This window comes from Oratosquilla oratoria, chromosome 29 (assembly GCF_046742065.1).
Source record: "Oratosquilla oratoria isolate Oo_2021 chromosome 29, ASM4674206v1, whole genome shotgun sequence".
Classification (NCBI taxonomy): domain Eukaryota; kingdom Metazoa; phylum Arthropoda; class Malacostraca; order Stomatopoda; family Squillidae; genus Oratosquilla; species Oratosquilla oratoria.
The window spans coordinates 11,718,043-11,733,042 of record NC_134805.1 but is presented as its reverse complement, the minus strand read 5'-3'; the positions used below and the strand labels follow the sequence as shown (position 1 = coordinate 11,733,042).

General features: G+C 40.0%; 1 protein-coding gene across 1 annotated transcript in view; it reads right to left on the bottom strand.

Annotated features, from left to right (window-relative positions):
• The window catches only part of LOC143040593 (uncharacterized), a 421,492-nt gene that overhangs the window by 39,475 nt on the left and 367,017 nt on the right, over window positions 1–15,000 (bottom strand). The window contains exons 5-6 of the mRNA XM_076211695.1: window positions 5,640–5,775; window positions 2,701–2,834 (exon numbers count right to left, since the gene is read on the bottom strand). Coding sequence (XP_076067810.1) covers window positions 2,701–2,834; window positions 5,640–5,775 — 270 coding nt within the window. The remainder of the gene's footprint in view (window positions 1–2,700; window positions 2,835–5,639; window positions 5,776–15,000) is intronic.

Here is a 15,000-nt window from a genome sequence, read left to right as displayed (position 1 = left end):
GCTTCTGACCCAGGGCGGTGGGCAGGGTGCAGGGATGACCCGTCATCCAGGAGGTGCTCAGATGAGAGGAAGGGTGGGAGGGGTGTGGAGTGTATTTAGGGATGAAGTGGGTGGGAGTGTTTTTATGCCTTTCCCTTTTTGGCTACCTCCCTTGGAAGGGGGAAAAAGCCTTGGTATATGTATGTATGTATGTACTTAATACATAAATCACCAAATAAATAATTTAATAGAAAAATATGTGAATAAGTGAGTGAAGAAATATAAAGGAAAATAACTGAAAAAACAAATGTATATAACTTAATAAATGATCAAATAAATGAATATTATAGGTTAACAGGAATCAAAGTAGGAAATATATAGATTAGTAAATTTACGAATAGATAAAACACAAACAGAGATAATCAACACAAGTAGAAACGTTACCAAAAGATATAAGAATAAATAGATAAATATATATAAATCATTAGATGAATAGATAAATCAAGTAAGCACGCACACACATACACATATACACACACACAAACGTGCACACATACAAACACAAACGCATCTACATACACATACATGTACACACACACACACACACACACACACAAACACACATACACACACACATCTACACACACAAGCACACACACACACACACATACACACACACAAGCACACACGTACACACACACACACAAACACACACTCACACACACACACACACGTTTACTGAATCTGTGCGTGTATTTGATACATGTTACTCCTGTGATCCAAAGTTTATGCATGTGTTTTTGTATAATATGTTTTTCGATTTTGTGATTTCAGTTGTGCTTGTGCGCATGCATATTCAAAGCAGGATTTGAGTTCAGCAAAGGAAACATATTTTTCTTTTCCGTGGTCATCTTTTTTGAATAACATTTTGGAAAACAAAAAAGACTACAGACACTTGGGATTTGTGAACTAGAAGCTCCCGAAATAGTGAGGAGGAGGGAGATACTAGAGGTATCGGAATGAATTGGTTAAAAAGAAAAAAAAAAAAGAAAAAGAAAATATATATATATAATAATAATAATAATAATAATAATAATAATAATAATAATAATAATAATAATAATAATAATAATAATAATAATAATAATAATAATAATAATAATAATAATGATAATAGTAACAATAATAATTAATAATAAAATAACAATAATAATGATAATAATAATAATAATAATAATAATGATAATACTAATAATAATAATAATAATAATAATAATAATAATAATGATAATAATGATAATGATAATAATGATAATAATAATAATAATAATAATAATAATAATAATAATAATAATAATAATAATAATAATAATAATAATAATAATAATAATAATAATAATAATAATAATAATAATAATAATAGTAATAATAATGATAATAATAATAATAATAATAATAATAATAATAATAATAATAATAATGGTTTTTACTGAAAGGGATGAACGGGGCTGAGGGTTTAGTTACGAATAGAAAATATTGATTTGTTACGTTTCTTGGGAAAAATGTTTACTATCATTATTATCATTTTCTGAAAATTGAAAAAAAAAAAAAAATTGACCATAAATCACGCCGTCAACCATTTTTATATTCACTGTTCCTCATAGAAAATATTGCCACCCCCGAAAAAAAATATATATATGCATACATATGCATATATATATATATATAAATATATATATATATATATATATATATATATATATATATATATATATGTATATATATGGCAAATATATAAAAAGACAAATATGAATTTGGATTGGATAAATGTTAGATTTTATTCAACTTAGGTAATAGATATTTTGTCAACAATAACCAGCGTTTCTATCCTAGTAGAGATGGTAAAGTTAAGATTCATGTACGGTAACTGAACGGATAGTTAGTGGAGGATATGAGTGATCAACATTTGTATTTGTTCGCAAGAAGATAAAAATACTACGTGACTCCGGTCCGAAGGGGTACTACTGAAGCACCTAGAATATTGTAATCTATACTTTATACAAGGATATGGCTTAAAGGAATATTTACTTTGTAAATAATCAAGAAAAGATGATTCCGAAGAGAATATTTTAATTCGACAGTGAAAACTCGAAAATATAATTCAAAATTTCGGGAAGAAGCAATTTGTTTTTGGCCGTCTTCCCACGCTCGCGCGCGCACACACACACACACACACACACACACACACACACACACACACACACACACACACACACACACACACACACACACACACACACACACACACACACACACACACACACACACACACACACACACACACACACACACACACACACACACACACACACACACACACACACACACACACACATACAAACGACAAGCATTTGCATTTAGTTAAGAATCAAGAGTATATTTCATTTGGGAAATATCCCTCTGTGGTTGCTGAATAAGAGAATCTAGAGTTAAAAAAAAAAAAATGGCTGTTATTCAATAGAAGTGGTCAAGACCTCTCCAATGTACCCCTTAGTACCTCCAAGATTTAAAAAAAAATGTAACGAAAGCAAGAAAAAAATAACATCACAGAATACCATTTGCTGGAGGCGATTAAGACCCGTCTACTGCTTGTGAACACATATCATCATCAATCACTCAACTGTGTCCACAAAGGGGTAATAGACCGACAGATCCTCTTACCAATTCTTCATTGATGTACCACTTAAGCGCCGCTGCCGGCTTTGAGAGCGGTGATGTACAGTTGACATCAACACGGTCTCCGAGTCTGTAGGACGTACGTGCCCCCTCAAGTACCGGCGCGCTCTCCGGAAGGTCTGTAGGAAGAGAAAGAAGAGGAGGAGGAAGGGGAAGAGGAAGAGGAAGAAGAGGAGGAGGTGGTGGAAGAAGAGGAGGTAGAGGTGAAGGAGGAAGTGAAGGAGGAGGTGGAGGAAGAGGAGGAGAAGGAGGAGGTGGATGAAGAGGAGGAGAAGGAGGAGGTGGAGGAAGAGGAGGTAGAGGTGAAGGATGAAAAGAAGGAGGAGGAAGAGGAGGAGGAGAACGAGGTAGAGGTGGAGGAAGAGGAGGAGGAGGAAGAGAAGGAGGAGGGAGTAAGTATTAGTTATATCCAATGGATAGCAACAAACAGTTGATCAGAAATGGTGGTGATTAGTGAATGTGTGGTGAAGAGTGGATGATGATGATTGGGATGGGAGTTCGATGATGAGAATGAGGAAGGTCTTCTTCTTCAAGGTAGAAGCTTATCTCCCATCTCCCGCCTCTCCCGATCTTGTCTAGTCCGAGTTCGATCCCCAGAACCACCCACGTCCCGAACATCTCATGACCTCCCAATCTTTCCCCACCCACTACAGGAGCTCAATAGGGATAAAAACTCGTACAGTAAAGGCCAACCAAAGGCCATAACAGTAAGGGACTCGGCAATGACCCGAAGAATAGTGGAACGTCGGTTTTATCTACAATAACGGTTTTAACGGAAAATAACGGTCGCGTAGGTCTGAATTCAACGACATCCAGGCCACACTTGCATATTGTGGCGAACTCTCTCTTTCTCCCTCACCCCCCTCTGTCTCTCTTTCTTTATCTCTCTCTATCTCTCTCTCTCTCTCTCTCTCTCTCTCTCTCTTTCTTTCTCTCTCTCTATATATCTCTCCTCTCTGCACCGGAGTTTATCATAGAAATGTGTATATATTTTTTCAGCCGTGGGGATAGAAGACGATCGGAATAGTAGATCAATCAATCGAGATACTATTCAATTGTATTTCCTCACCCTTAACCAGCGCCTCTATCCTTGGGAACAATATTAGGTCGAAGATATGGAGTCATAAATATAATAAAGGAGAGATTTAAGGCAGATAGCAGATAGCAGAGACAGAAGAAGAAATACACACACACACACACACACACACACACACACACACACACACACACACACACACACACACACACACACACACACACACACACACACACACACACACACACACACACACACACACACACACACACATACACACATTGGACACTTGGAACAAACTGGACAATGAAATAGTGTGCGCAAAAACTATTCATGAGTTTAAGAGCAAACTAGACACTACAAAGGCGGGACACCACGAGCGTAGCTCCCCTTTTCGCAAAATACAACTAGGTAAACTAGGTAAATACACACACACACACACATACACTCATTAGGGTCCCCCACAGCCGAATAAAATCACCTGGCGGTCGTCAGGGAGGTAGATACCTTTTGATGTCATTATGTGGCAGTTTTATATATCTTTATTCTGGCTGTTGCCACACGATTTTATTCAGCCTTGTGGAACCCTCTTGGTGGTGAGGAGATTGATCTGATAAATTAAACTTTTCCAAGTTCGTCCTTTAATATTGTTTCCCTAACTGTCGTCACATGATGTTATTAACTCCACAACAACACGTTTTGGGGGGCTGATAGACGCTTGAATATCTGCTAACACACACACACACACACACACACACACACACACACACACACACACACACACACACACACACACACACACACACACACACACACACACACACACACACACACACACACGACTCGTTGCGCAGTGGTAGAGTTCCCGGCTGCCACTACGGCGGTCCGGGTTTGAATCCCGCCCACGGCTGAAATAATTTCAGTATCGCTGCCCCGCGAGTCGTTACTCCAGCTCTCGTGGGTGGGGAGTTGGGCGTGTGTGTGCGTGTAAGGTCACAGCATTACCCATAGATCGGTCATGTATGAAGTTTGAGCTCTCTTCCGGGAGGGAAATAGCTGTCGATCACGAGTTCAACACGTGATCCAAGATCATGGGATATTATACACACAAAGATACGCACATACACACAAGCTATTCTATTAAACTCTTCAAGAGTTTCGATTCCTTTCTTCCTTACCGAAGGGTACTTCTCTTCTTGCTCTGCCCAGTTGCATTTAGCCTCTTTGGTAACAAAGACCTATCGATCGTTTCATTGATAAAGAAATAAATCAAAAATAAAATTGCAATTGTAGTCTGGGTACAGCAGAAAACCGGACCTGAAATAACCGTTAATGTCCGTTAAAACCGTTACGGAAGACAGTAACCTGCGTTGGGGAGGGAATTCGTAAACTCCTTACACCTGTTTCAATGGAAAAAAAAAAAAAAAAAAAGGCAAGTGTCGTCTGGTTACAGCAGAGACCCGGACCTAAAACAACCGTTAATGTCCGTTAAAACCGTTACGGAAGACAGAAACCTGCGTTGGGGAGGGAGTTCGGAAACTTCTCCTTACACCTGTTTCAATGATTAAAAAAAAAAAAAAAAAAAAAGGCAAGTGTCGTCTGGTTACAGCAGAGACCCGGACCTAAAACAACCGTTAATGTCCGTTAAAACCGTTACGGAAGACAGAAACCTGCGTTGGGGGAGGAAGTTTGGAAACCTCTCCTTACACCTGTTTCAATGATTTAAAAAAAAAAAAAAAAAAAAAAAAAAAAAAAAAAAAGGCAAGTGTCGTCTGGTTACAGCAGAGACCCGGACCTAAAACAACCGTTAATGTCCGTTAAAACCGTTACGGAAGACTGCGTTGGGAAGGGAGTTCGGAAACTTCGTCCTTGGGAGAAGCTTGCTTACCTATGACTGTCAGGTTCCCCTCGCCGACGCTGGTGACGAACTTTGGTCCTTCGGTGATGATCTCACATCGGAAGTTGCCCGAAGAATTCAGTTGGAGACCATCCAGAACCACCGTTTTTCCGTCAGACCGGTCCAGCTGTGGAGAAGAAAGTGGCCATTTAGTCCTCTGGTTCTCTATTTGTGGACCCCTAGAGATCCACAGGGGATTATAATGTGGTCCATAAACAGAGAGCTTGTGGGAGAAAGTGGATGACTGAAATTTTCATTCAATGTTGAAATCGCCTTCAGGAGGAAGATGAACAGTAACACATAAACTATGTGGCAACTTCAAGCTGGAATGTAACCGGTAGACACACGATTCTTATCTATGATACTACATGGGGAGTATGCAAATACAGCTTTTATTACTGAGTGATTAATCAAACTCCTCTTACATCCTCTTAAAATTAAAGTTATTTTTACTGTAAATAAAATAAGGAGAGGCATGTCTTGAGAGTTTTTATATATCATGGATTAAGTCTGAGTGACTGAAAGAAAATCCTTCTCAAGGCGATTGGCACAGTCAAGGACATTTTTTAATACACAGAGGAGAGAAAACCGCAGATAATTAATTAATAAATTAATAATCGAAAGGTTATCGTAGCTGCTCGGAGTTTCTTAAAACCTCAGTTCAAATCTCGGTCCCGGAAACTGTTCCTATAAAATTTTTGGTTTATGTCTTCTCTGTCTTATGGATTTTTCCTTCGTCGATTGAGTGAGTATATGTGGAAGTATACATATATATGTGCATATATACGTGTGTGCCTATATATATGTGTATTTACAGCGTATGTGCACTGAAGATGTAATATACGAAAGCGCTCTGCTTCGTTAGTTTCTTTTTCCAAGTGGTCTACTTTGCATGTGTATGTATATGTGTTTAAACTTGTATATTTTTCATTAAAAATGACGGTTAGTAGCTCCTAGTATTTGCCTGTGTTCTCAGTGTCTCTAATCAACATCTTTTGGAAACCAGGTAGAGCGTGAGATAGTTCTCCGAAACTCAGTTTGGAAAAAGGAAACAGTTGCTACTGTGTGGAATAGATTACGTCACGTTACGAGGCTTGCCCAATGCACATGTGAGAAATTTTACACAAAGTATCCGTGTACATGAGGACAAATACAAAGAGAATGGTAATTAGGAAAGGTCAACTAGGTGCAATTCGTTCCTGAACCCAGGTCAAATGGTATGACAGTTGGTGGTCATTGAGGTGACGTGTGGTGGTGGGGAAAGAGTGTTCTTGCGCTAGGTAACACAAAACGTTCGTCTATTTGCTGATTGTTGATCATGCAGATCCTTTCTTTCATGCAAAGGGCTTCAAGAGTCTATAATCTTTTGTGTCAAGGTGGGACTCAACAACACTTGTTTTGTCTTCTACATTTTTTATTATGATAGTTTCATTATGACAGCATGTGCATTGGGGGCTTCATTTCCAAGAGAGCAAGTAAGTTGACTTTTTTTTTTTTTTTTTTTATGTCTCATCAACATAAGAAGAGAAGCGTGCATTTCTTCTTCTAGATATTGGGATTGGAAGATGGCATGACTTTTTTGAAATGCAGCCTTTGGAAAATGTTTTCCTTCTTTATAATAAGTATTTTCTTTTGCTAATGTATATATTGGATCTCTTTCCTTTTGTTTACTTGGTATGAATTCCTTTTCATTATGCTTTTCGTGATTTGCTTGTCGAGTTTCTATGCTGTTGACATGCATGGTTTCTAAAGCAAATCACTTCAGTCTGGTTAGAGTTTGATTGGGCTGTTACGATTATGGTACCTTTGACCAAGGTATCAAATGATTTGTGAAGCGATTTTCTCACTAGAATGTCCGTTTCTTACGAATACCTGGAGAACTTTAGATCTTTTCATGTATCAGCCCAGTCGAGTTGGGGGTTCTTGTACTCTCTACGTCTGCGGACATTCATCTTCATTCAGAAGCTTAGGTATTCTTTTTCTACGTGGACTGATGTCCCAAATTTAGCACAAACCCATTTAAAGAATAAGTCCAGAAGGGGAAGGACGTATTACCTCCTATTCTTTTAAGGTGGAATAAAGCTCAGATATTTCCAGCAACTTCTGTTTGAAGCGCAATCATTCATTCTCGTTTCTGACCTGAAGATGGGACAAGTGTTTCGAAACACTGGGTAATAAACTCCACATATAAGCACAATCCTTCTTCTTCCCTGCTCAATTTCGGAGAACTCCTTCACGCTCGATTCCCAAAGAAAGTTAACTAAAATATCGAAAACACAAACAAGAAGCTTGATGATGCTCCACTTGCTGTTAGTTTTAGTGAAACTTGCATTGGAAAAAATCAGCCAAGATGCCCGGGAATATGTATATACATAAGTATATGTATGTGCATATGTATATGCATGCATATGCATATGTATAAGTATATGTATCGGTATATGTATACCTATATATATGTGTATGTGCATATATGTGTATGTGCACTGCATGTGCATATGTATATGTATTTGTATGTGTTCATGTATATGTGTATGTACATCTATGTATGTGTATGTACATCTATGTATGTGTATTTGAATGTACATATATTTGTATTAGTATATATATGCGTGTATGTATATGTACATGTATATATATGTATATGCATGTGTACATGTATATGTATGTATGTATGTATGTATGTATGTATATACACAAGTACATGCATATGTGTATGTATATTTATTTGTATACGCGTACGTGCATGTACACGTATACACATTGTATGCATAGTACATATGGGCAGGAGATTTTCTATTATACATACATCATTGAAAGTGATAGCTAATTGTACATTTATTATTTTCTTAAATGTATTTTCCATACGTCTTACTATGGACTCATGTTCCTTTGAACATGTTTGACTTCACTTACACTGCATATATACACACTCGTGTACGCACACGCACACACACGCACACACGCACACACGTACACACGCACGTGTGTGTTATAAATATAAATAGTAATAAAATCCCATTATTATTTTATTCTTTTAGGAACTATTTTTCATTGCTATTCTGATAAATGTGTGAATACTTCCACCTCCCCAACCGAACCACAAAAAAAAAAAAAAGAGTTTGCGCTATTTGCAAACGACCATTTCTGCATAAACTCACTCCAGCTTCCAGTAATTCATTAACCAGAGCGGTTTTGGGAAGGGGCGGGGGGAGGGGGGAAGTGGAGGGGGAGAGTGTCTGTTTCTTTCTTCCTTTTTAATTCTTTCGATTCTCACAGGGAGGCTAACTTCCCCCCACTCTCCCCCTCTCCCTCCCCTCTCCCTCCCCCGTCTTCCACTCTTCCTCCCCCTCTCCCCTTTCTCCTCCGAGGAAGTGAAAATAGCTGAAGGCTATATTCACCTGAAGAACAGAACCAGAAGTTGCTTCGATTGTCCTCTCAAATTGTGACCAGGTTTTCAATATCCTTCGCTCATTGTCAATATTCTTCGTTCACTATCCGTATTCTTCCTTCATTGACAATAGACCTCGTTCATTGTAGATAACATTCTCTCGATATCAATGTTCATCGCTCGCTTTCAATATTCTTTGGTTATTGTCAATATTGTTTGCGTTGTCAACATTCATTGCTCATTATCAATATTCATCACTTTGTCACTATTCTTCTCCTACTGTCAATATTCTTTATTTGTCAATATTCTTTGGTTATCGTCAATATTGTTTGCCTTATCAACATTCATTGCTCATTATCAATATTCATTACTTTGTCAATATTCTTCGCCTACTGTCAATATTTTTATTTGTCAATATTCTTTGCTTATTGTCAAAATTCATCGCTCATTAAACATCTGTATTCATTGCTTTGTCAATATTTTTCATCTACAGTCAATATTCTTTTATTTGTCAATTTTTTCGATTAGTGTCAATATTCTTCACTCACTACTAATGATTTCGGCTTATTCCAAATATTCTTCGCTTATTACCAATATTCTTCGTTCACTGTTCAATATTATTTAGTGCTAATATTCTTCTTTCGTTACCAATAGTCTTTGTTCATTGTCAATATATATCGTTCACACCCATTTAAAAATCACAACTGTTGAGGGTACGTTTGGTTTTGTGCGATTATCACTCAACGATAATCGTTCATGGCTCAACGATGATCGTCAAGCGATTATTTCTAGAGCACTAATTCTTTGTTTTGCTCCGAGTTGCATAGTACAAGGCCGATCTTTTTATTAACCGAAACTATAAACAACGCGCTTACCTAAACAGGATTTCAGGTAGTAGGAGGCGCGTTACACGCCATTGGCTGTGGTGGGATTATCATTAATCGCCCTGCGCAAAACGTCCCTTGAGGATCTTACACCAGGAGACGCTTTGCTGCAGTCAGAACCGCCACCTTTGCCCTAAGTACTCGGATAGCTACTGGTTAGATAAACTTTAATGTTAAAGTCGGTTTCAGTGTCATGTATACTCTCTATCACTAGGTGCCGTATTCTTAAAGAGTGAAGCCATATTGAACCCTATGCTTAACGAAATAAAGGCGTTATTTGCATTTGTGTTTGGCTTCGGGGACAACGTTAATCAAAGTTTAAGTTTGTGAAGTTCTGTCACTTTTGAGTGTCCCGAAGACAATAATACAAAACGTAAATGATAATGATAATAGCGATGTTTCTGACGCTCAAAACTGACACATGGTAAACCATAACTCTATAACATTAAGTTTTAATCAATCTCGTCCCCGAATCAGCATATCACCATATCTACAACTTATGATTGTACTGTTATACTGTGGTATGACGTCAGTATATAAACACGTGATGTCACTATATAAACATATGGTATCGCTCTATACGCATGTGACGTCATTATACAAATGAATGGTATCAATATATAATTATGTGATATAACTATATAATTACTATATAAACACATGACATCATTATATAAACAAGTGATATTACTATATAGACAAGTGACGTCATTATAAAACGTGACGTCACTACATAAACATGTGACGTCATTACACAAACAAGTGACGTCACCCTATAAACACATAGCAACACTAAACACGTTGCATCACTATGTATATGAGGTCAATTGAGACATTGCAGACACTGATTTTGTAATCGTCAAAACCCTCCAATATTTGAAAAAAATAAAAAATTGAGGAATAGTTAAAATAATGAAAAAATGGAATAAAGTACTGGAAAATTGAAAAAGAGGGAGATGGAGAATGAGATAACAGAGAAGGAAAAACAGATAGAGAGAATTCAAGGGAGAAAAGACATAACCTTTTCGATGCCTTTATCGACTTTAATCGCTTATTTGAACTGTCGCCAGGCGAGTTTCTTTAATCGAGGAAAACGAGTTTAGTGACGTAGTGACTCAACATCGAATTAGTGAGGAGGAGCGACTCGACCCAAAGCATCAGAAGACCTTGAAGTCTGTTTAGTCTCTTCGGAGAGTCTGAATACTTCGGAGGACAGTGAGACCACCAGCCAAGACCCCTCAGCATAAGGTTCTGTTTAGTCTCTTCGGAGAGACTGAATACTTCGGAGGACGATGAGACCACCAGCTGAGACCCCTCAGCATAAGGTTCTGTTTAGTCTCTTCGGAGAGACTGAATACTTCGGAGGACGGTGAGACCACCAGCTGAGAGCCCTCAGCATAAGGTTATGTTTAGTCTCTTCGGAGAGACTGAATACTTCGGAGGACGGTGAGACCACTAGCTGATAGCCCTCAGCATAAGGTTCTGTTTAGTCTCTTCGGAGAGACTGAATTCTTCGGAGGACGGTGAGACCACCAGCTGAGGACCCTCAGCATAAGGTTCTGTTTAGTCTCTTCGGAGAGACTTAATACTTCGGAGGACGGTGAGACCACCAGCCAAGACCCCTCAGCATAAGGTTCTGTTTAGTCTCTTCGGAGAGACTTAATACTTCGGAGGACGGTGAGACCACCAGCCAAGACCCCTCAGCATAAGGTTCTGTTTAGTATTTTCGGAGAGACTGAATACTTCGGAGGACGGTGAGACTACCAGCTGAGAGCCCTCAGCATAAGGTTATGTTTAGTCTCTTCGGAGAGACTTAATACTTCGGAGGACGGTGAGATCACCAGCTGAGAACCCTCCGCATAAAGTTCTGTTCTTAGTTAAATAAAATCGTCTGGAGCCAGGAAGAAGGAACTTCGGAAGGTCGTCATTGTTGTCATCGAGGTGGTTGTCCGAAAGAAGTCCTTCTCCTTTACCAAATAGATTCGTCTTCGTTTCCTCGGATATCTGAAAACTAACTCTTCCAGAAGCGGAAACTCCTCACGCAATCAACCTCGACAAAGAATTCTACCGAGACCCCAAAGAACTGGAGAGGAACAAACTTCTCTCGAGACCCACAGCAACTCGAGAGTAAAAGACTTCTGCCGAGACTTCCAAGGCCTAAGGGGATGGAAGCTCGTGATGATATCCCCAAGACCAGTATGATAGAAGAACACCCACAGAAAGTAAGTATTATACAAACTGTTGTTGAAATGTTGTCACATGACATGCATACTCTCAAGTATGTGATAAAACTGTTTTTCTTCAGGATATTTCAAATATATATTCACATAGGTCATACATAAAGAACGATGTCTATATAATTTTGGGCATTTTATTTATACTTGAGACAAAATAGTACTTTTTCTTTAAAAATTTGTCAAAAGTTTGTTTAAAGCTCGTATTGCATTTCTAATCAAAATGAATCTATTTTGTTACACTATCCGATTTTACAGCGATAAACTTCTAATATTGCTGTTATTAAACAAACATACTTTTCACACACCTTCAACAAACGTTTGCTAAAAGTACACAACCATTGATTTCTTAGGGGAAATTGTGCAAAGGAACCACAGAAAACTTGTGTGGGGGGAGGGGGGGAGGGGGGGAAAGGTCTGCTGAAGAACTGAAAACTTCTGCTGAGACCTTATGGAACTGGAAGGCAGAAGACCTCTACTGAGACTCACAAGATCTGGGGTGAAGAGGATATTTGCTGAGGCCCCAAATAACTTAAGGGAACATTTCTGCCGAGATCCCCAACGGCTGGAGGAAAGAATACTTCTTCTTGGATTCCCAAGAACTGATGGGAAGAAGACTTTTGCCAAGAACACCAAGACTTGGAGGAAGAAGACTTCTGACGGAACCTCAAGAAAATGAAAGTAAGAATATTTCTGTGGAGAACTTAGAGAATTGGAGAGAAGTAGACTTCTCCTAAGACCCCCAAGAACTGGAGAAAAGGAATTTCCTGCAAAGACTCCCGAGAACTGAAGACTTCTGCCAGGAACCTCACGGACTGGAAGGAAGAATATTTTCTCAGAGACCCTCAAGAACTGGAGGAAAAAATATATCCCCGGAAACTTCCAGGAACTGGAAGGAAGAAGTATTCTACGGAGATATTCCCTAAAACTGGATGGAAAAAAAAAGACAAAATCTACGAAGAAGAGGAGACTTCTTCCAAAATTTCTTAGAACTGGAGAGAAGATCTCTGTCGAGACTTCCAAGAACTGGAGGAAAGAAGACTTGTTCAGAGATCCATGAAAACTGGAAGGAAGAGGATTTGTTCCGAGAACCATTAGAACCGGAGGGGAGAATACCTTTCCCAAAACGCAAAAGAACTGGAAGACTTATCCCAAGACTGCCCGAAGAACTGGAGACTTCTGCCGAGTAGCCCAAGAACAGGATGGAAGAAGACTTTCCTGAGACTCTTCCCCTTTCCCTCCCTACCTCTTCGGGAGGCGGGGGGGGGGATACGAAAAGCCATGTCCAAGACTGCCCGAAGAACTGGAGACTTCTGCCGAGGAGCCCAAGAACGGGATGGAAAAAGACTTCTCTGAGACTCTTCCCCTTTCCCTCCCTACCTCTTCGGGAGGCGGGGGTGGGGGGGTTGGGGGCGTTGGGGGGGGGCTATGCGAAAAGCCATTGTAATGACTGTGGTCACAGACCCGATAAGAAGGCGCTGGTCCTAAAGATTTTGTTTCGCAGACAAGATAAGCGAGGTCGTTCTTTCTCTTAGGTACATCGGGACAGATTCGTGTCTGATGTGGTTAATCGGTCGAATAAAGGGGAAAGGATGGAGGCGGGAGTGGAAGGGAGGAGGAGGAGGAGGAGGACGGGAGAGGAGGAGAGGGAGAAGAGGGAGGAGAGGGATAGAATAGGGTGGAGGTGAGGGAGCGGAGGGTCAATGTATGTGTGTGTGTGTGTGTGTGTGTGTGTGTTTATGTGTGTGTGTGTGTGTGTGTGTGTTTATGTGTGTGTGTGTGTGTGTGTGTGTGTGTGTGTTTTTGTGTGTGTGTGTGTGTGTGTGTGTTCATGTGTGTGTGTGTGTGTGTGTGTGTGTGTGTGTGTGTGTGTGTGTGAGAGAGAGAGAGAGAGAGAGATGGATAGAAAGATAGGCAGAGAAAGATAGATAGATAAATAGAGATAGATAGATAGATAGATAGATAGATAGAGAGAGAGAGAGAGAGATAGACAGATAGATAAATAAATAGAGATAGATGGATAGAGAGAGAAAGAGAGGAGAGTGAAAGGAAGAAGAAAGTAAGAAGAGGGAAAAAAAGGATCAAGAAAGAGGAGAGGGAGAGAGAAGAAGAGAGGGGTTCGAGGAAAGAGAGAGGGAGGTGTCAGAAGAGAGGAAGAGAGCGGGGAGAGGTAGTGGGGGGAAGGGGGGAGAGTAAGAAAAAAGTGTGAGGATATAATTGCAAAGAGGAGGGGGTAGGGGGAGGGTGGAGGGGAGAGGGAGGGGGGGGAGAAAAAGACCAAGGATGAAAAAGAGGTGTGGGGTTAGGGAAGGGGAAGAGGCATGGAGGGGAGGTAAAGGAAGAGGGGAGGTTGAGGTACCGAGGGAGGATTGGCCCTAAAAGACCAAGGATGAAAAAGAGGTGTGGGGTTAGGGAAGGGGAAGAGGCATGGAGGGGAGGTAAAGGAAGAGGGGAGGTTGAGGTACCGAGGGAGGATTGGCCCTGTTCACACTAGCGTTTTGAACCGCCGCGTTTCAGTTATAATGTAAGTCAATGGAGGTGTTCACACATAACCGCGCAGTTTTTCCTTGACCATGTGATACCGCCACGGTTTCCGCGTGGTTCAAACCGCTAGTGTGAACAGGGTTTATAATGGATGACTTAAAAATAGAAGTATCATCTTTCTCTTTCTTATGTCCAACCCCTATTCTTCTCCTTCCCTCCTCTCCCCTCCTCCTCCCCTCCCTCCTCCTCCTCCTCCTCCTCCTCCTTCTCCTCCTCCTTCTCCTCCTTCTCCTCCTCCTCCTCCTCCTCCTCCTCCTCCTCCTCCTCCTCCTCCTCCTTCTCCTCCTCCTCCTCCTCCTTCT